At 38.3% G+C, this 22,066-nt stretch overlaps 1 protein-coding gene across 2 annotated transcripts in view; it reads left to right on the top strand.

Moving 5' to 3' along the window:
• The window catches only part of CNTLN (centlein), a 580,120-nt gene that overhangs the window by 467,555 nt on the left and 90,499 nt on the right, over positions 1-22,066 (top strand). For both annotated transcript variants that reach the window (XM_077475235.1, XM_077475234.1), the window contains exon 21: positions 15,519-15,616. In XM_077475235.1, the coding sequence (XP_077331361.1) occupies positions 15,519-15,616 (98 nt within the window). The remainder of the gene's footprint in view (positions 1-15,518; positions 15,617-22,066) is intronic.

Here is a 22,066-nt window from a genome sequence, read left to right as displayed (position 1 = left end):
CAAATTTCGTTTGGGTGCAATATTGCATGACCGCGCAATTACCAGTTAAAGCAGCGCAGTGCGAAATTGTAAAAAGACCTCTGGTCCTTAAGGTGTTTATTGGTCCGTGGCTGAAGTGGTTAATAGGAATAGTTTAAATGGCAGACGTACACATTTTATATATGTATAAAGCAAAATAAATCAAATAAAACAATATGAAGAGACGCATGCAGTTTTCTTGCATACAGTCTGACAGAACATACCTTTGAGATGTTTCACCTACCTGCCAATAGGAGAAGAGCATTTAAAAATTTTAGCGGGGATTTTCTTGTCCATTCTTGGGTGGACAGGTTGACTGAGGGTGAGGATTTTGAAATAACTTTGACCTTTGATTGGCCTCATGAATCTCTTAGCATCCTGTTGTTTACCCAAGAAATTCTGATAAGGTACGAAAATAATATCCTCAGATCACCTGAATTCATAAGCTCTTTTATACAGACACTAAAAAAAATCATTCACTGGCTTTTGAAATTGGATTTACATTTACCACCAGTTTATACATACAATTCTTGTCAATGTAGATTTCAGGTATGTCTATTAGGGCTTTACCAACAAAAAAAAAAGTACCTTCCTCACTGTGTTTCCTAGCAGAACCTGTCCTGTGCACTGATTATATTAAACTGTCTGAACTATGCATAAATTAAACTTATGAAAATTGTCTCCTTTGTTCTTGATTCAAGAATTTATAAAATAAGTTATGCAGTAATTACATCTGAAAAAATGTTAGCGAATGACCCTTCAACTCAGTCTAGCCCTTAAATTGATACTAAAGTCTATTTTTTTTGTTTTTTGCCTAAAAATAACAGACATATCATACTTACCTGCTCTGTGCAATTGTTTTGCACAGAGCAGCCCAGATCCTCCTCTTCTCAGGTCCCTTTTCGGTGCTCCTGGCCCCTCCCTCCTGTTGAGTGCCACCACAGCAAGCAGCTTGCTATGTGGGCACCCGAGCCAAGCCATAGCTCTATCTGTGCATTCAGACCCAGAGCCCGGCTAGGTCCCGCCCCTCTCTCTCCTCATTGGCTAACAGACTTGCTGTCTAAGCCAATGAGGAGGAGAGTCTCTGGCAGCCGAGTCTCTCCTGCAACATCTCTGGATAGAGAGGAACCTCAGGTAAGTATTAGGGGGGCTGCTGCACACAGATATTTTATCTTATCTCATAGAATGCATTACGATAAAAAAAACCTTCTGACTTTACAATCACTTTAACTGGATGAAAACATGGGAAATAAACATAGAGGCAATTGCATTGCTTATATTCCTGCAGAAGGCAGAAAAACTGTACTTTCTTTGGAAGTAGCTCATTGAAACCTGTGGTTTATGGCACAGTCTATTATAGATTTTTGTAAGATAGACAGAGAATTTGTTAACGCTATAGCTGCCTCGGCTAAAACCACTGTAAAAAACTTCCTGCACATTGCCTTAAATTATTTGTCTTTAGCAGTTAAAGTTCAGTTTTTCCTCAAATGGCCAAACTGAAGAGAAGGAGAAGGAAAGAAATAGGAACTGCATATGAATTGGGTCAACTACTTAAAGTGGTATGTGATGTGATGGCTGCATTCGTCCTCTTTTCTTTTTTTTTTTTTTTTTTTTTTAGGCTTTCTTCTATTCTCCCTGGTGATCTAGCCAGTAGGTCTGTTGTTTTTCAAAAGAACAAGCTCCTCCAGCATAATGTTTCAGTGATGAGACAAACCATTTAACAATAGCAGGGGTGCTCACAATGATCCGTTTGTATTCATTTATGTAAAACCTTTATCCCAAAAGGAAAACATACTGCTGTAACTGCTTATAATGTATTAGCTGCAGTTTGGCTTTAGTGTATTCAAGTCTACTGTCCAAATGTGCCCCCTGTGCTCTTTCATCCAGATTGATTGCAATGGGGAGATCACCAGGTGAAAAAGTGGTAAAAAAGATAACTGATGCAGCCACCACATCTGATTGCTCGGGTGCAATAAATTACATTTTTGGTTTTAGGTTTATTACTACTTTAAGGCCATGTATGATTAAAAAAAAAAAGCCACAAAAATGTAACTGCATTAAAGAGAGAGAGTTTTGTGGCACAGTTTTTTTCTACAATCGTTGAGAAAACTTTTAAACAGATTTTTTTTTCAGCTTACAAAAATATTAAATCTCATAAGAATGGACATTTCAATAAATGGGACATTCAGTGTCTGTGCTGTATAAAAGAATATATCAATTCGAGATAAAGGGTTTATGAAAAATTGGCTTCTGAGAGAATAACATTTATGACATCTGCAGCCTTGTCTGGGGTTCTTTCAAGACATTTTGTGGAGTTTCTTTTGATTTTGATCAAGTAGTATATTTTCTTCCATTTCAAATAAGTTAGCATTTTTGCTAGAACAATTATGGCACTTGTTGGTCTCATGTAGGCGTGGATTGGGCTGAGTCTTGCAGGTATGGTATAAAGAATAAAGATCATATCTCGGCAGTAAACTCCATGGTCAAAATAATACTTTGGATTCTATTTTATTTTTTTTGTCTAAAGCTGTAGTTAAAACCCAAATCTAGGATATTTGCAATTATATTATAACCATGTAGATTACAAGTCACCCAGTTGCTGTATGTCAACTGTCCCACTTCACACATTGCACTAAAGAACTGTGTTTGTGTATGACATCAGGCTATCGATAGGCTTATAGACTTCAAGTGAACTCTGACCTTCTGCAATGGCGGTACCATTATTTCTTTTGTGACATCTTCATTTTAAAGTCTTTGCTAACCTGAAATATTTCCAAAGCAGCATTTAGCTTAGTGGAGCAGTTATGTAGAGCCATAGCATGGTTAGTTTAAACGTTTTTTTTCAGATCTTTTTGCTTAGAGGTTGTCATGGGCCAACACTTAACCTCCCTGGCGGTAATCCCGAGTCTGGCTCAGGCTGGGATTTCAGTACCACGAGCGGTAACCCCGAGCCAGACTCGGGATTGCATCGCTGGATACAGGGAGCATTACTTACCTTGTCCCCTGGATCCAGCGATGTCCCCCCACTGTGTGTGCGACCCGTCCTCCGATCGATTCACACAGTGCCCGAGTGCCGCCGAGCTCCATTCCCTGCGACGTTACGATGCACAGGAGCGGAGATCGGCGCCAAATTCAAAAAAGTTAAAATACACATGCAGTACTGTAATCTTACAGATTACAGTACTGTATAAAAAAATACACATCCCCTTTGTCCCTAGTGGTCTTTCCAGTGCCCTGCATGCACTTTTATATTATAAATATTGTTTTTTTTCTGCCTGGAATTTGGAGATTGTCCATACCAACCAAAAAGTGTCCCTTTATGTCAAAAGTGATTTTACACCAGCTAGAAAACAGTGATAATAAATTAGAATCACTTGCACAATTGAGCGATAGCAATTTGTGGGGAGATCCGTCATCAGACACTAAATCTAATGACAGCGACAATTCTGCAAAGGAGCAAATTTCTGTGTTTTTGGATTTGATTACACTATTGAATATATTTTTTATTATTGTGTTATCATTATTTATAGTTATTTATTATATTATAAACTTAAGGGCCGGTTCACACTGCAGGCGCTGCGAGGCGTCTCCGACTTGCCTCGCCGCGACCTGCGGCGACCTCAGCGGCGACTTGCAGAGGACTTCTGTATAGAAGTCAATGCAAGTCGCCCCCGAAGTCGCCCAGAAGTAGTACAGGAACCTTTTTTCTGAGTCGGAGCGACTCGAGTCGCTCCTCTCAGAACGGTTCCATTGTACAGAACGGGGGCGACTTGCGGGAGCGAGGCGAGTCGTGTCGCCTCGCATCGCCCGCTGTGTGAACCGGCCCTTATCATACCCGGGATGTCTACTAGACTTTTGTTTGAACAGATTTAAGACAGTTATTCCTAAGAATTGCAGGCCTACAATATAAAATGCCAAATTTCCATGCAAAATAATTGTATCGCTTTCAGCAGAAATAATCATACCGCCAGGGAGGTTAAAGCATAACTAAGGGCAGGCTATGGACATTCAAATATTCATATATTCCTTAACAAGTCATAACAAGCTTTGAAAACAAGGCTTCAAGTGAATATAAACCCGATTCATGAAGTTTTAGCTGGATTGTTTTGTTATCTCTCTTCAAAGCGCTATGTCCCGTAGCTTTCTCCTGCTCTGCTCTTCTGTTATCAGCCTGATAATTCCTGACAAGTTCTCTGTCGCATATGATAAAAGCAGCCTGAGTTTTGTGTTGGGGAGGATGCTATAAATAGATTAGCATAGTCATGAATTATTCAAGGAACAGAGCTGAAAGTCTCTACCTATGAGAGGGGGTGTGTGCCTTTCCTCCATTCAGCTGTCTTGGCTGTATGCCCAGGCTTCACTGCAGTGCTAACCAGGAAGAGAAAATCTAACATGATCTGAACTTTCTAGACAGTATATAAAGATGAAGACAGCAGATATACAAGTGAAACTTTATGTAGAGAGATTTGTTTCATCCCTGTGTATCATCTGAGGCTGTTCACTTAACTGGATATATGTGAGCGTTTACATCCACTTTAACTGACCTTTGTAGCTGCAGGTATTGTGGAGAAAATAATTTTTAAGTGCTGCACTAAAGTCTTCTTGGGTCTTAGCACTTTGCACTTTCCTTTTCTCTGTTTACTTGAGAGATTAGAAGGATGACAGGCTGCCAAGTCACTGTTGGGAAGTGGGAAAGGTGAGCTTAATTACTGAAATGAAATGGAAAGTACTTTCTGCTGTGAAATGTGAGGATGTGTCTGAGGTACATAGGTCAGTTAAAGTTATTGTAACATATTGTGTTTTTTTTCCTATAAAAATAACAAACATGCTGCACTTACCTGCTCTCAGCCCGAATTCTCCTCTTCTTGGGGCCCTCTTCTGTGCTCCTGGCCCCTCCCTCCTGTTGAGTGCCCCTACAGCAAGCAGCTTGCTATGGGGGCACCCAAGCAGAGTCACAGCTCCCTGTGTCCATTCAGACCCCACCCCCTCTCTCCCCTAATTGGCTAGCTGACTTTGACAGCAGCGGCAGCCAATGTCTCAGCCAAACAGGAGGGAGAATCTAGGACAGTGATGGCGAACCTTGGCACCCCAGATGTTTTGGAACTACATTTCCCATGATGCTCCACTACAGTGCAGAGTGCATGAGCATCATGGGAAATGTAGTTCCAAAACATCTGGGGTGCCAAGGTTCGCCATCACTGATCTAGGACAACTGAGACACTTGTGGACATCGCTGGACAGAGAGGGGCCTCAGCTAAGTGTTAAGGGGTGCTGAGGGGGGCTGCTGCACGCAGAAGGTTTTTTATCTTGATGCCTTCTGCCTTTACAACCAGTTTAAGGTTTGTTTTGCTGCTAAGGATGTATGCATGTCCTATATATCATAGCATTGAAGGGGTTGATATAAAGTGTCGGCAGTGTAAAATTTTGAGTATTCTAGTTTGTCACTAAATTTCCAGGCCTATTTATCACATAGACACAATCTCACCTATTATATTTTACAAACAATGTGGATTATATTGTAGTTGTGTACTATAAAATTATGTATTTTTTACTAAAAATATAGGCTTGATAATTATTGTGCAAATAGTACATCGCATAAACATTTGCAACTACCATCATTTTATTCCAAAGGTTCTCTGCTTTCAGAAAATATACCATATAATTAGGGCTGCAACTAACGATTATTTTCATAATCGACTAGTTGGCCGATTATTGTTTCGGTTAATATCCTTTAAAAAAAAAAAAAAAAAAGGTGTGGCGTATAATATAGTTACTATGTCCAGTTTAAAAAAAAGGGTACTTTATTCTTAAATGCCTCTATGCAGTGGTAAATATAAATAACCCACTATATGGTTAAGGAGCAAAATATCTAATCCACTCTGAGAATAACAGACAGAAGAGATATACTGTATATACTATTAGAGGAGATATACTGTATATACTATTAGAGGAGATATAATGTATATATTATTAGAGTTGATATATTGTATATACTATTAGAGGGTGAATCTGATAAATATCATCAGACTCGGAGATCAATTTTTTATAATTAAAAACAAAGTCTTCCTTCAAAAAAAAAAATATATATATATATATCGTTTTAAGAATGTTCGCTCTTTTTTTTTAATCGTTAGTGGGGTCAAATTGACGTTCATTTTCAACCACAGTGATGGGAAAATTTGGAAATAGAAAACTGCTTAGTCAAAGAAATTACATTTATTTTAAAAACAGAATGTTAAAAACAAGTGAGAATTTCAAACATTCTTTCATTCAGCGACTGTACAAAGATTTTTCGTCTCTATATTCTCGTCTGAAAATTGATCCGTGTGGCCCGCATAAGGCTCGGTGCACACCTATGCAGTTTTTGTTTTGATCTGTTTCTGCTGTGCTTTTTGCTATGCGTTTTTGATTTTTGCACACGTGATTTTGCTGCCATTTTGCATATTTTTTTGGACAATTTGTTGGGCAGAATAAAAAACACAAATTGCTGCAAAAACACATTATATGCTTCTCTGCAGCTTCTCTATTGAAGTATATTGAACCAAAAAAAGCAGTTTTGCGTGAATGTGTCCCATAGGAAATCATGTAAACTAGTGCGTTTCTGCAAAAAACACATAGATGTGAACCAGGTCTAAAATGTTTAGTAACATAATGGGGTTAAAAAAAAAAAAAACTAAAATTAGCTCTTTATAGTACAAAAAAAAAAAGCAGATGATCACTACTGTAAGGGGGTTCATATTTTTACTGTAGAACTGTGAAAGTAATATTTACAGTTGCGATTATTTGCTCTTTTTGTACTATAAAGAGCTGATTTTATATATTTTTTTAACCCCATTATGTTACTGGCCGATTAATCGAGTAACAAAATAGTAATTCATGTCATAATCAATTCGTTGCTGATTAATCGATTAGTTGTTTCAGCCCTACATATAATGTTTGGGGGATTACTAGTATTCTTCAGGCTGAAAATGCACATTTAATGTGTACACCAAAAAAAAACAGTCCAGGAGCAAAAAAGATAGTGGTTTTAAACCCTCAGTGATTAATCAGATCCTCCTACATCAATCGTACCTGTTAATCTACAGGATTAGTCTCCCTATATCCGTTTAAAGTCCAGAATTTATGAAGCTTGTCTGAACTGTCAGAAAAAAGGAGGGTGGAGAGCTAAAGTTACATCTTTCAGAGCTCAGTGAGGAGAGCTCTCAGAACTGATTGGAGGAAAGGGATACACCCCTTCACACAGGAACAGTGCAGAAGCTGTCAATCATCTGTTGCTCCTCCCCATCACCTTTTTTCTCTTGGTGTTAGAAGTGATTCATGCTGATAGCAGAAGAACAAAACAGCAGACAAAAGTGACACTTAGTGCTCTTAATTGAGACACATACACACTATAGAGGGATATGCATTGCTCATATTGCTCATATTTCATGTTTGAGGTTTACTACCACTTTAAAGTTGTCTTTACCGCTTGTTAAGAAATGAAGCCATAATTCTTGAGTGCTAATAGCTTGGTCACAGCTCTACTTTAAAGTTTTCTCTTTCCTAAAGGTAAATACCCGATATATCTGTGGAAACGCCCCAGGAGGAACAGTGGGTTAAATGTGTCCTTCTGTTTCTCCCTGTGATGACCTTCCCTGGCTGTATTCCACTTAACTGATTCACCTGGGGCTTTAAATGGACTTTATTAAACAGGCAAAATAGAGAGCATTTCGGTAGACAAATAACAGTAACGTCCATTCAATAAAGGCAGGATTAGAACCATCCAACTAACATTACAGGCAATGTTAGACAACAGCACAATGGGCATTCGATTTGTTACAATCCTGCTGGTGTTGGGGCCCATTACCTCTCTCAATAGAGCACTCATTCTCTCAACGGAGACTACTTGTAATCCACAGAGTAAAGTAAAAACACAATGCCCTCTTGGCTAAATTCCCCTCGGTTCTCTAAAAGGTAAAACATAAATTACACTTGCTGATAATTATATTTTCATGCGATTGCCATCACATCGAATACTCATTTCTCCCACAGTATTTCTGTATATGGAATTTTCTCATATGCTCTCTTATGGTGCCATGTAAAGATATCTGATACTCAGGAAAGTAGTGTTAATTCCTTCATGCCTAAGGCTTTTTCTGACATTTGTTGCTTACAAGTTATAATCAGTATTTTGATAGAAAATTACTTCGAACTCCCAATCATCATATATATTTTTTTAGCAGTGACCCTGGAGAATAAAAAGGTGACCGTTGCAATACTTTGTCACACTGTATTTGCGCAGCAGTCTTTCAAATGCAGTAATTTTGAAAGATATATATTTTCATAACTTTAAAAAAAAAACTGTAAAGTTAGCCCAATTTAGCATAATGTGAAAGATGATGTTATGCCGAGTAAATAGATACCTAACATGTCATGCTTTAAAGTTGCACGCACTTGTGGAATGGCAACAAACGACGGTATGTCCATAGGCATGAGCACAGAGGGTGGAGGCGCTTTAAAAAAAAAACATTGCATCCGGGTTACTAGATCCAAGACCCAATCAAAGCCGATTACGGCTTCTTTTGGGTCCCTGGCCAGTCGACGGACGTGCCAACTGGTCGATCGAGCCTCCCAGTGGGGGGACAGGAGGGTGGTGACGTCCCTCCCACTGCTTGGGATAACAGCTGAGGGCTGCATAGCCCCATCAGTTTTATCACAAGAAAGCCAACTGTCTGCTCTAAAAAACAGTACGGGGTCATGTGTGCCACTACATGTACAGGGCTGGTGCAAGGGTTTTTGACACCCTAGCTGAAACCTAATTTTGTAGCTCCCTTGGCTCTGCCCCTGACTATTACACTGACCCCCCTACACTTACCTACCTGACCACTATACTGACCTACCTGACCCTTACACTGACCGACCTACCTGACCCTTACACTGACCTCCCTGTCCCCTATACCGACCTACATGATTCCTAATGCAATGTTGGTGTTCTTCACTTACCTACATGCATCGGGCGACCCTGCCAGTGCCAGGAACAAATCCTGCCTTGGTGTCTCCAGGCTCCAGCTGTCACCAACCCCGAAGCACCCACTACTCCGATCCGATTAGGCTGTAGCACACACTGCCACTGTACAGGCTGGGACAGGCCGGGAGGCTGGGTCAGGAGAGTCACATGACTCGTTATAGGAATCATGTATGGGCAGAGGCAGAGACTCGGAGAGGGAGAGACAGACAGGTCACTGATTGTAGAGGCTGTGGCCCGCAGGTGATGTGTGCTTCCGTTCCGTCAGGACACAGTCCTCCAGTGCTGCGCTGCATCTCTGACACTACTTTCTTATGGACAAGACGGCTGCCACCTCAGTTGCATGCTGCAGACATAGGCATTCTTTGCAAATAGTCACCACCACACCAAAAACCTACATAGCGCAGAGACTGGCAGAAGACTGAGAGTAGGGAAACCAGTGGCCAGGTGTCCTAGATGGCAGTGCACACTAGTCGGCTGCCTAGTTTGCTTAGTGGTAGCACCGGCCCTGTGCATGCATCACCTCGGTACAACCCCTTCAAGCCACTGTATCTCCTTTCTCTGTGCATTCATAGGGTTACGGTGGAGAAGAGACTTGTAAGAGAAAGTGAAACTGCAGCAAAGAAAGATTAGGTCCTCTCCTCTGCCAGGCAAGGCTGTGCTGTGCTACAGAGCTATATACATTTCAGAACTGGATTAACAGAAATGCAAACCAGCTTTTCGTCTGTGTATTTACCAGTTTACCTCAGGGTCAGCTTTAAGTGGCTATAAAATAACAGCTGTACATGTTTTGCAGCCAGGATCCACTCTTACCTATATATGGGAACTATCATACAAGAGTATTTCTTATAAACTTTGACATTTTAAAAGTTGGCTCTAAACTGTTCTTTCTTCTCACAGAACGACCTTATTAGTATTATTCATATTAATATTTTGGATATATTAGAACCCTTTAAACTGTAATGGAGGACTTAATTTTGTGAGAGGAGGGGCTGGTTTATGAGGAATACTTGATCAAAGGAGATTATAAAAAGGTTTCACACCATGTAACTTTTTTTGGTTCACATGTGATTTCAAACAAATGCTAACATTTTCTGCACTTATTCATTTTTAGCCTACCTGGGCAATTTTCTTCAATAATTCTAGTTTTAAAAACATTTTGGGTGTTTAAATGCAGTTTGTTTAACAACATCACTAGATTTGAAGTGTATGTAAATCCTAACTATGAACAATCTCTTTTTTTTTTTTAAATATGCCAATAACACCCCCCCTCCCCCATATTATAGAAATGAGGGGAAGGTGTAGTCCTTAAATCAGAACTTTACCCATAAGAACTTTATAAGAAAATGATGTGGGGTTTTTTTAGCAAAAAAAAAAGCAGAAACACAGATCCATGCCTTCCACTAGTAAAACAACTCCCCCACTACACTGAAACATTAGCTAGGCACAGAGTTAAACATTTGATCACCCCTGATGTTAACCCTTTCCCTGTCAGTGTCATTAGCACAGTGCCAGTGCATATTTTTAGCACTGATCTCTGTAATGATGTCACTGGTCCCCAAAAAAGTGTCAGGTGTCCAATTTGATTGCTGCAATATCGCAGTCCTGCTATAAGTCGCTGATCGGCGCCATTACTAGTAAAAAAAAAATCAATAAAAATAGTTTGTAGACGCTGTAACTTTTGTGCAAACCATTCAATATACACTTATTGGGATTTTTTTTTTACCAAAAATATGTAACAGAATACAAACAGTATAGACATTTAAAATGAATGAAAGAAGCCTTCCCGCTACTACAAAATAGTGTCAAAAACAAGAATAAACACAAATACAAAATGGTGATCAAAATGAATAACTAATGAATAAAACAAGCTAATAAATAAATCAAAACCTGCTGCAAAACCTAATCGTGTTCACAATACACACAATAAACATAAGTGAAATAAAAAGTGATCTTGTGCAATAGTGTGTTAGCACTCGGCCCACAACTACAGCTGACAATCAATCATAAAGTCCCAAGAGCTGGTAGAATACTGGAGAAAATATAAATGGTTGAAATACATACATGGTTTAAGTCCATTGATAAAAGTTGACGACTTCTCCAATATATCTTATCATTCAATCCAATCCAATAGACAATGTGTATTCGGTAAGGAATAAACTCACAGAACTCTCACCTCAAATCTGTATATCAACAGAATCCCAATCCCAATGATGTGTGCCAGACTAAGTGCAGTATAAAAGATAAAGTATTTATTAAAATAAAAAAACATACGGCCAAATGGCTACTCACAAAAGTCAGAGTGATTTAGGCATGTAAATGAAATAGGGATGTATCCATGTCTCAATCCGGTCCACGGGGTTTGCAGAGCTGATGGAGTATAAAAGCAGACAGGGGGGATGACAATAGGCTTGCCTTTGTGTTCCAAAAGCTGATTTGGAGCAGCACCTCTGTATTTCCAATGGTTTTCATCAGTTTCCAGCTTTGTTAAGCGTCTGGATGGCCGGAACCGGAAGTGCGTCTTCTGATTGGCCCATGTGTCACTTCCGGATCCCAGAGCTTGCGTTCCACGCTGGAACGCACTTCCAGTTCCGGCCATCCGACCAACCGGACGCTTAACAAAGCTGGAAACCGATGAAAACCATTGGAAATACAGAGGTGCTGCTCCAAATCAGCTTTTGGAACACAGAGGCAAGCCTATTGTCGCCCCCCCCTGTCTGCTTTTATACTCCATCAGCTCTGCAAACCCCGTGGACCGGATTGAGACATGGATACATCCCTATTTCATTTACATGCCTAAATCACTCTGACCTTTGTGAGTAGCCATTTGGCCGTATGTTTTTTATTTTAATAAATACTTTATCTTTTATACTGCACTTAGTCTGGCGCACCTTCTCCCTGTTCTTTGTGTTTTCAAATTCTTTAGAGAGCCCTGCTTCTCCTCTCAAGACTGTTGCTGCCGACGGTGCTTCCCCTATATTATTACAAATGTTATGGTTATTGACATTTTAAAATACTCGTACTCAAATAGAGACTATACAGTGACTGATTCTTTGCGCCATCTGATCCCAAATATCTCTCAATTCCAATGATGTAGATAGCCTTTAGCCTTCCCCCAAAAAATGCCTCCAATAGTGTAGTAAGTTAAACAAACTTTATTAAAATGCAAAAAGTTGGACTCTTACATCAACAACAATGTTTAAAAGCATAAAGAGTAAAAGTATGGCGTCTTTTCGCCTTCTCACTTCACTTCCGATATCTGGTCTATGTCCACTTCCGGCCACTCCCCAGGGCTACTACACTATTGGAGGCATTTTTTTTCCCTTCCCCTCCTTTTGCGATTTCTACCACTATTGGAGCATACAGGGTCGGAAACGGCATGTCCATTTCTGGGCTTAAGGACTGGGTGCAAGATGCCTTGAAATATACACAAAGACGGAGATGCCCTAGTGGAGGATTGTGGAATAGTATTTGGGGAAGGCTAAAGGCTATCTACGTCATTGGGATGCTGTTTATATACAGATTTGAGGTGAGCTTATTCCTTACCCGATACACATTGTCTATTGGATTGGATTGAATGATAAGATATATTGGAGAAGTCGCCAACTTTTATCAACTTATGGACTTGAACCATTTATGTATTTCAACCATTTATATTTTCTCCAGTGTTCTACCAGCTCTTGAGACTTTATGATTGCTTGTCAGCTGTAGTTGCCAATGGTCATGATCGCCGTCAGCCACGTGCGATCGCATGCACAAGTGCCAGCATTGGAATTTGTGTGTGTAAATACATAAATCCCTGTTCTGTCAGAGGAGAGGAGACATGTTGTTTGTTCCTAGTAAGTAGCAACAGCGAAATGTCTCCTCTTCTACTCAGTCCTATCCCCATACAGTTGGAACACACTGAGGGAACACACATTTAACCCCTTGCCTACCAGTGTCATTTACATTGTAATCAGTGCATTTTTATAGCACTAATCATTGTATAAATGCCAATACCGCAAAAAATCGCAGATCACTGCCATTAGTAGTAAAAAAAATAATAATAATAAAAATGCCATACATTTTTCTCATAGTTTGTAGACGCTATAACTTTTGTGCAAACCAATCAATATACGCTTATTGCAATTTCTTTTTGTTTTTTATAAAAAAAATATGTAGAAGAATACATTGGCCTAAACCGACGAAGAAATGTGTTTTAAAAAAATAAATAAATGGAGGATATTTATTATAGCAAAAGGTAAAAAAAATATATATTTTTTTCAAAATTTACGCTTTTTTGTATATAGCGCAAAAAATAAAAACCACAGAGGTGATCAAAAAGCACCAAAAGAAAGCTCTATTTGTGGGGAAAAAAGGATGCAAATTTCTTCTTTATGGGCACTAATAGGTGGCAGTGGTGGGCACTGATAGGCGGCAGTGACGGGCACTGGTGGGCACAGATAGGTGGTACATATGGGCACTGGGCATTGATGGGTGGCATTGATGGACAGCAGTGATGGGCATTGATGGGCAATACTAATGGGCAGCACTGATTGCCAGCACTGACTGGCGTGGCTAATGGGCACTGATTGACACTTGTGGGCAGTGGCGGGCACTGATTGCTGCCACTGGTGGGCACTGTATGCTGGCAATGGTGGGCACTGTATTATGACACTATATTTCTTTATTGTAATCAGGGCACTGATGATCAGTGCCCTGATTACATTCCTATATGTTCCTCTGTGAGGAGATGCTTCTGATCCTTATTTACATGTGATCGGCTGTGATTGGACACAGCTGATCACATGATTAAAGATTCGCGGACACAGCATCCCAGAACAAGAGCTGCACCGCCCCACCCTCATTTGACAGTGAGCGGGCAGCAAGCAGTTAATTGGTCTTTGGGTCTGTGTAATGTTTGTTTTCCCTTCAAATATATATATATTTTTTTATTAGTCACAAGTATTTTGTTAGATCCTTACTTCCTACACTAAGGCTAGAGAAAACCTGCCTCCATATAAATTAAGTGATTTTGATTCTACTTTGCAGTTTAAAGCTGTAAAAAAATATATATGTATTTGTTGATGTGGGTCACACATTTAAAAAAAATAGAATAAACCATGAACTTCTCATATTAGACATTGTTTGAAGTGGAATACCCAGTATCCTCTTCAACCAGCGGGCAGTCCGCTTTCAGATAAAAATGGCCTCAGTGGCAGATTTGCCATGAGGTCACTTTTATCAGGGGCAGGAGAGGGCCCCTCTCTCCCACCGCGCTACGATGGTTTACGCCGCTTACCGAAGCCGTCTGTAGTGGCGGAGACAATCGGGTCCTCTCCCCTCACAGGCTGGATGCCAAGTGAGGAAAAGATGGAGCCACTCGGCTCCATACCATTGGATGGCGGAAGTGACATCAAACATCACTTCTGCCCAATGGTCTTAAAGATTAAATTTTTTATTTTGTTGTTGCATTTTAGTGTAAATGTTAGATCTGAGGTCTTTTTGACCCCAGATCTCACATTTAAGAGATCTTGTCATGTTTTTTTTTTCTATTACAAGGGATGTTTACATTCCTTGTAATAGGAATAAAAGTGACCTTTTTTTTTTTTTTTTTAAAGGACAGTGTCAAAATAAAAAGTAAAATAATAATTTAAAAAAATGTAAAGTGCCCCGTCCCGCCAAGCTCACGCACAGAAGCGAATGCATACATAAGTCGTGCCCGCATATGAAAACGATATTAATACCTCACATGAGGTATCGCCGCGATTGGTAGAGCGAGAGCAATAATTCTAGCACTAGACCTCCTCTGTAACTCAAAACTGGTAACCTGTAGAAATTTTTAAACGTCGCCTATGGAGATTTTTAAGGGTCAAAGTTTTTTGACATTCCACGAGCAGGTGCCATTTTGAAGGGTGACATGAGTATCAATTTACTCAGTGTAACATTATGTTTCGCAATATAAAAAAAAAATTGGGCTAACTTTACTGTTATCTTTTTTTTTTAATTTGTGTATTTTTTCCCCAAAAATTGCGCTTTTAAGACCGCTGCGCAAATACGGTGTCACAAAGTATTGCAACGACCGTCATTTTATTCCCTACGGTGTCTGAAAAAAATATATAATGTTTGGGGGTTCTAAGTAATTTTCTAGCAAAATGATTTTAACTTGTAAACACCAAGTCTGAAAAATAGGCCCGGTCCTTAAGTGGTTAAAATAAGTATTGCCAGACTGTATAATGGGGTAAAAAATATTAAGATTGCATCCTTATATTCTAACTAGAAGCATGTTTTTTTTCTGCCTTTGGCTCAAACTGAAGCTCGATATGTACGCGTTTGTTATTGTTTGTAATGTTATCCCTTTTTTCCGTGTGTTTGCAGTAATGCTTTATGAAGTGATTGTATATTTAAACCCTCTTGTACTGGAAGGCAGGCAGCATGTTATACTTTGAGGACCTCACAGATAGATTAAACCGACTTCCAGAACTGTATAGTTAATTTTTCCTTATCCTCAATTTAGAATATGACTGTTGAAATGGCAAAACAGTCTACAACAATTAAAGCCATGAAAAATGAAGTCCTGGAAAAGGAAGAACGGATACGGGAACTACAGGAAAGGTAGTGTTTCATTTATTTTTCTAGTTACTGTGCAATCATCCATTGTGTTTGTCGCCACCTTGTGGCTACCATTGATTTCTTTTTTTTTTTTTTATGTTCTCACAGAATGTCATGCCTACATATTTTTGGGTCAGGGAAGGCGGAGAGTTGGAGGTGCTAATTCTCTACATTTGTTTTTCGTTTCTCTGTTTTAAGTTTAATATCACAGATGGATTTTCTGCTTTCACAAGAAAGCTGGGAAGTGCAGCTGAAGGTCACAAATTGTGTGAACTCATAAATGATTTGATGGAGTAACCAAAGTTAGATTGAGACCCCAGAGTGGACTTAATCACCCTTGATTTAAATTCAAATCAGAGCGAAGTGCAGAGGAATCTTTCAGATACTGTAATTCTTTGCCTGGGGGCTGAGAGACATGTCAAGGTTTAGCTGCTTAAACTGGATTAAGCACCAAAGCTTATATGTATAACAAGTGCAAAAGGACAGTTTTGTTTGTTTAGACTTGAATTGATTGGAGTCTTTTTAAAAAAGAAGAATTCAAGAGCACTGTAATAGTTTACAAATTATAGCTTTCACCGTTTTTTTTTTTGTTTTTTTTATTTCTTCCTGTTACGGGACTTAAATGCTAATTGCTTTTACAACCATCCTGCAAGAAATTTCTATTTTATTTTATATATGATTCCATGATTTCCATTATCCTAATTGTATATTACTAAATTCATTTTCTTGTCCTGGTTTATGAATATGCCAAGTTAATCCTGGGTGAGGTCATCCGAAGAAATGCCCAAAAATGTTGAATATAAAGCTCATTTTTCTTTTAATTTAATAGTTTGTTATTGCTTTACTCACATTTCATTTCTGCATGACTGACGAAGATGTAAAGTAATTCACTTCAGCAAGGCAGATACAGGAGTGTGCTTGCTTTTTTTTTTTTTTTTTTTTTTTTTTTTTATATATACCGTTCCGGACAGTGTTTATTGTGTAATAATCATTGAATAGCTGGACTTCTTTTATCGGAATAGGTTTATTTCTTTTGTGTCAGTTTCCATGCTTGGGAAACACAGATATGACACTTTCAATGTTTTTTTTTTTTTTTTTTTTTTTAAATGATGTAGTTGGCCTTAACAATTACAATTTATGTGAGAGTATAAGACTGTCAATAACTCTATAGATGTGAAATGGTTAGTGTTTATTTGCTTAGGTATCTGTTAGTTCTGCTTTAGGAAGCATTCCAGTCACAGGTATCTGTAGGCTTACATGCATAAGTGCCTACACTTGTGGCTTTCTATAGAAATATCTATCGTGTATATATATATAATATTTATTGCAACTTATAAGACGTAAAGGACCTGCTACTGATAGCTTGGTGCCAGATACCACAATATACCTTTAGAGGTCTAGCGGTGTCCATGGTTCAACTGAGCTGTTTTCTGATAAAAGGAGGACCTACTCAATATTAGGTGGGTTGTCATAATAAATATATATATATATATATATATATATATATATATGTGTGTGTGTGTGTGTGTGTGTGTGTGTGTAATTTTATATTATAAATGTTTTTTTTTTTTTGTTTTTCTTTTTTGGATTATCATATTTGATAAAATACATGTAATTTTAAATTATAAATGTTGTTGTTTTTTTTGTTTTGTTTTTTTTGTTTTTCTTTTTTGGATTATCATATTTGATTTCTAATTTATTGTTCTATTGCTTATCTATGATTGGATAAAAATTTGTTAATGCACATTTTAGTATAATGCATTTGTTCCTAGCTCTGCTAGGTTCCAAAATATGGCTTGTTAAACAATCAAGAATAGACCTAAAGAAATTGAATTCTCATCATCTCACTTTCCTAGAGAATGCATATACATTCCATAAAGATGATTACACTTCCTAGGCTGTTGTAGTAGTTTTGTTGCTTACAAATATCAATCACTCATTCAGGTATTAATGAACTTAAATTTATCATTCCAATTTGCATTAATGTAGAACAATAAAAAAAAGTATATCTTTAAATCATGTTTGTACATAAGAGACTGGATAGACCCTTGGCTCCTAACCTATATAAATACAAAAAAATCTGTGCAAATTACTCTTGCAGGTTCTGCTATCATTATTAAAAAGCAGTGTGCAAAAACTGTAAGTACTATTTAAATCCTTATAAAAATAATTATGTTCCGCTTTATACCCAGCTTCTTCTAGGCTACTTTCACAGTGAAAGCACACGGTGTTAGTTTTAGTGCTTTTCTGTCATTTTAGCGGAGCTTTTCGTCCGCTTGTGGTGTGCTTTTAACCCCTGCTAGTGGCCGAAAAAAGGGTTAAAAGTGCCCAAAGTGCTTCCCATTCATTTCAATGGGCAGGGCCAGTTTAGGAGCGGTGTATAACACCGCTCCAGAGATGCTGCTTGCAGGACTTTTTCTAACGTCACGCAAGCACATGGGCTTTCATACTGGGGATGAGAGGCGCTTTACAGGTGCTATTTCTAGCGCTAAAACACCTGAAAAATGCCTCCTGTGTGAAAGTAGCCTTAGTGCCATCTACCTGTCCTGCAATTAAACAAATTTTGAACAATTTAAACAGAGCATATGAGGGACAAATATGCATAAATACAGATTTAATTTAATGAAAGGAGCCTGTCCTATTGGTCCCTAGATTCATAGATCTAGACTGTGGAAGATGAATGTAAATCATGACTTTTCCTGAAAGAGTCATGCCTGGTTCATACCTCTTTTGCCTTCAAGGCTCCCTGCTATTTCTTTATTGCAATGTGGGGGCCTCATTAACTAGTCAAAAGGCTTTGGAGGTGGTAAAGGTGAGGCAAAGTTTGACTTTTACTGGAAATGGTAAGATTTTATCATTCTAATATAAGTTACTAGCTGCAGCAGTAAAGACTGTGGGAAATAAGAAGTGCAGTGTGTTTACGCTTACTTTTCAGGTAATTTTCTTATTTATTCTTTCATTATTTCCTCCCGCTGAATTGCTCAGGTTTGTGAAAAGTTGACTTTATTGTGGACTAATTGTCCTTTTCCTTCAGTGATGAAGAACAATTTACATGTAGCCTAAAATGTATTATTACTATAGTAAAAAAAATCTTTCTAAATAAAAGTTTTAATCTACACCATCTTCTTTAATAGAGATTTTTCAAAATTTCCAGCACTTTGTCATTCCTCCTGCCAGCTCCCATGTACTATATTAAAATGTTACTAAACCCACAACAGTATTATTCTACAGGATTTGTATAGCACCTGCAGTTTGTGTAGCACTTTACAACATGAGGGCAGACAGTAAAGTTACAATAAATTAAATACAGGAGGAATTAGGGGACCCGACTTGTTAGAGCTTACAATCTAGTAAAATCGGTGTGTATATGGAGTATAGCATGCTTGTTATACTCACTGTGGAACCTAAGGGGTTAATCCACTGCATTGTGCAAAAAGGCTGTTTGATCCTGTCTTCTCTGATCATCCCCCTCCTTCCACTGTCCCCTAATAATTTCCTGATAACACAGAGTCTATGGAGTCAGGCTGCACATGCTCAGTTTGGTGTGTGTTGTTTTTTTGTTTTGTTTTTTCTTTTCTTGGGAGGATGCATGTGATCAGCACATTCTATACATGCTCACTTCCAAGCCGGGCTGTGTGCTTCTATTCATACAGCTCAGCTTGGCCCCACGCCCTGAACTCTGCTCACAGGTTTTGACTGACAGCAGCAGGAGCCAACGGTTCCCACTGCTCCCGTGAGAGCAGGGGGAGGAGAGAAGAGCTGCGGCATACATGCATGGCACTGGATCCAGATCAGGCTCTGGCGTATGTTTAGGGGATGTACTTCTATTAAAAGGTTTTTTTTTTTTTACCTTAATGCAGAGAATGCAGTAAGGTAAAAAACAAAACCAAAAAAATGGTTACCTTCATAACCACTTTAAAGTACATGTTAATCCTAACAATATATCTTGTAAATTAATTTAAACCTCTCAACAAAGTGGAATAAATAGTGGCGCTTTAATATAACCAAACTAATAGTGAACTGCATACACAGTGACCAATTGTATGCTTACTTAATACTGTGCAACATATAATCTTTACAAAAAATGACTACACCTACCAAAAATTACAAAGAAAACATCAGTGCACCACATGTCATATCATATTATGAAAACAAAAAACACTCCCTGTGAAAAATAAACATATAAATAAGTGTCCATATAAAGTTCATAAACACTCAGTAGTTTGATGAATAGTGTAGAATACAATTTTGGTGTTGTTCTTGTGCTCATCCACCACACCTCAGTGTTTGTGATTCCACTCCCAATTAAGGACTTGCACTCACCAGCCGCATTTGCCTCCCACTTTCGCTTCTAACCACACTCAATATGGATTAAATTGGATCTCCAGATTTCAAACTTAACTGTCACAATTCCTTTTCCTCAAGTAATGGTTGTGCCACCAGCTATCTTGCATGAAAACCTGTATGTTAAAATTTCTTACACTATGCCATAGAAAACTGCCTGGTGGTGAATGGTGCTATGCTGTTTGGTGGAAAGATATAGAGAACTTTGGTGGATCAGAAAGGAAATAAGGACCAGAAGGCAGTTTTCTATGGCATAGTGTAAGCAATTTTGACATAAAGGTTTTGATGCAAGATAGCTGGTGGAACAGCCATTTTGGAGACGAGGAGAGGGATTAGGACTGGCAAAGTACAAATGTAATTTTTGTTCTTGGGTTTGTATACACTTTAAATGTTCTGCAATTAATAATCCCACACTTGAGTTGATTTGGTTAATTTCATGACCGCTAAACTTAATGGTGCCTCTTTAGGTGGAAGTCTCCCGCTCAGTCAATAAAAACTTTTGTAATTCCCAGAATGGCTATAATTATGACTGAAGTGTGAGTTGAATTGTATAGAAATGATGGGTGACAGATTGCATGTGACAACTCCAGGTATGTTTTATATATTAAATAGGCTTCCAATAGAAAATAGTTTACTAATCTGTGTAAAATGTAGCAGTTTTAATGCTGTGTAATTTTTTCCCTAAGTTCATGCACTCATTTGTTACTAGTAATTTCTGTTCTTTTTCGATATTTTTTATTTCTTTATTTTTTTTGTCATTTGTCTTTCCTGCATCAAGAAAGTAGCAATGTTTATTATTAAATATTCTAATCACCTTGTAAGCTAAAGTGATATGAAAGACAAACACTATTGTATCTTTATTCAAAAACTGCTATGTAAGCGTATAGTCGCAGGCCCAGACTTGCACAACATGTATGCTACAGGCTATAGAAAAAATATAGTGTATTTGCTAATCAGTTTTGTAGATTTGAATCTGTTAATGAGCTTGCTTAGTACACATACATACTCAATGTACACTTTGCCATGTTAAAAAAAAAAATAGTGTGTTTGTGTGTGTGTGCTTGCGTATGTGTTCCATAGTAAATAATTAAAGGGCTTTTAAAAAGTCTATTGAGCAGATCATGACCAATGTTAAAAATTGCAGGCCAGTTTTCTAAAGGACATGTGAATTGTTTGTATAGGAAACAAACTGTATCTATCAAATGCAAGGACCTTCTCATAGATTGTCCCATAATAATATCCGCATTAAGAAGGTGCAATAGGCATGATTTGACGGTGGGGTACAGATGGTGGCAGTTTTGAAGGGACCATGGTCAATGCATCCAGTTGGTTTGTTAACCACTTTCAGACCGGACCATTTTGCTGGTAAATGACCAGAGGTCTTTTTACACTTTGGCACTGCGCTGCTTTAACTGGTAATTGCGCGGTCATGCAATGTTGTACCCAAACAAAATTTGCGTCCTTTTCTTCCCACAAATAGAGCTTTCTTTTGATGGTATTTGATTGCCTCTGCGATTTTTATTTTTTGCGATATAAACGTAAAAAGACCGCAAATTTTGAAAAAAAATGATATTTTCTACTTTTTGTTATTAGAAAAATCCAATAAACTCAATTTTAGTCATACATTTAGGCCAAAATGTATTCAGCCACATGTCTTTGGTAAAAAAAAAGTCAATAATTGTATATTTATTGGTTTGCGCAAAAGTTGTCACATCTACAAACTAAGGTACGTTTTCTGCAATTTACGCAGCTTTTAGTTTACGACTGCCTATCTCATTTCTTGAGGTGCTAAAATGGCAGGGCAGTACAAAACCCCCCCAAATGACCCCATTTTGGAAAGTAGACCCCCTAAGGAAATTGATAAGAGGCATGTTGAGCCCATTGAATATTTTATTTTTTTGCCTCAAGCGATTGAATAATGACAAAAAAAAAAATTTTTTTTTTTTTTTTACACAAAGTTGTCACTAAATGATATATTGCTCACACATGCTATGGGCGTATGTGAAATAACACCCCAAAATAAATTCTGCTGCTTCTCCTGAGTACGGGGATACCACATATGTGGGACTTTTTGGGAGCCTAGCCGCGTACGGGGCCCCGAAAACCAAG

The sequence above is a fragment of the Lithobates pipiens genome, unplaced genomic scaffold (assembly GCF_037356315.1).
Source record: "Lithobates pipiens isolate NorthernLeopardFrog02 unplaced genomic scaffold, aLitPip1_a1.2 Scaffold_13, whole genome shotgun sequence".
Taxonomy (NCBI): Eukaryota; Metazoa; Chordata; class Amphibia; order Anura; family Ranidae; genus Lithobates; species Lithobates pipiens.
Note: the sequence above shows the minus strand (reverse complement) of the source record. Positions and strands in the feature narration are given on the sequence as shown.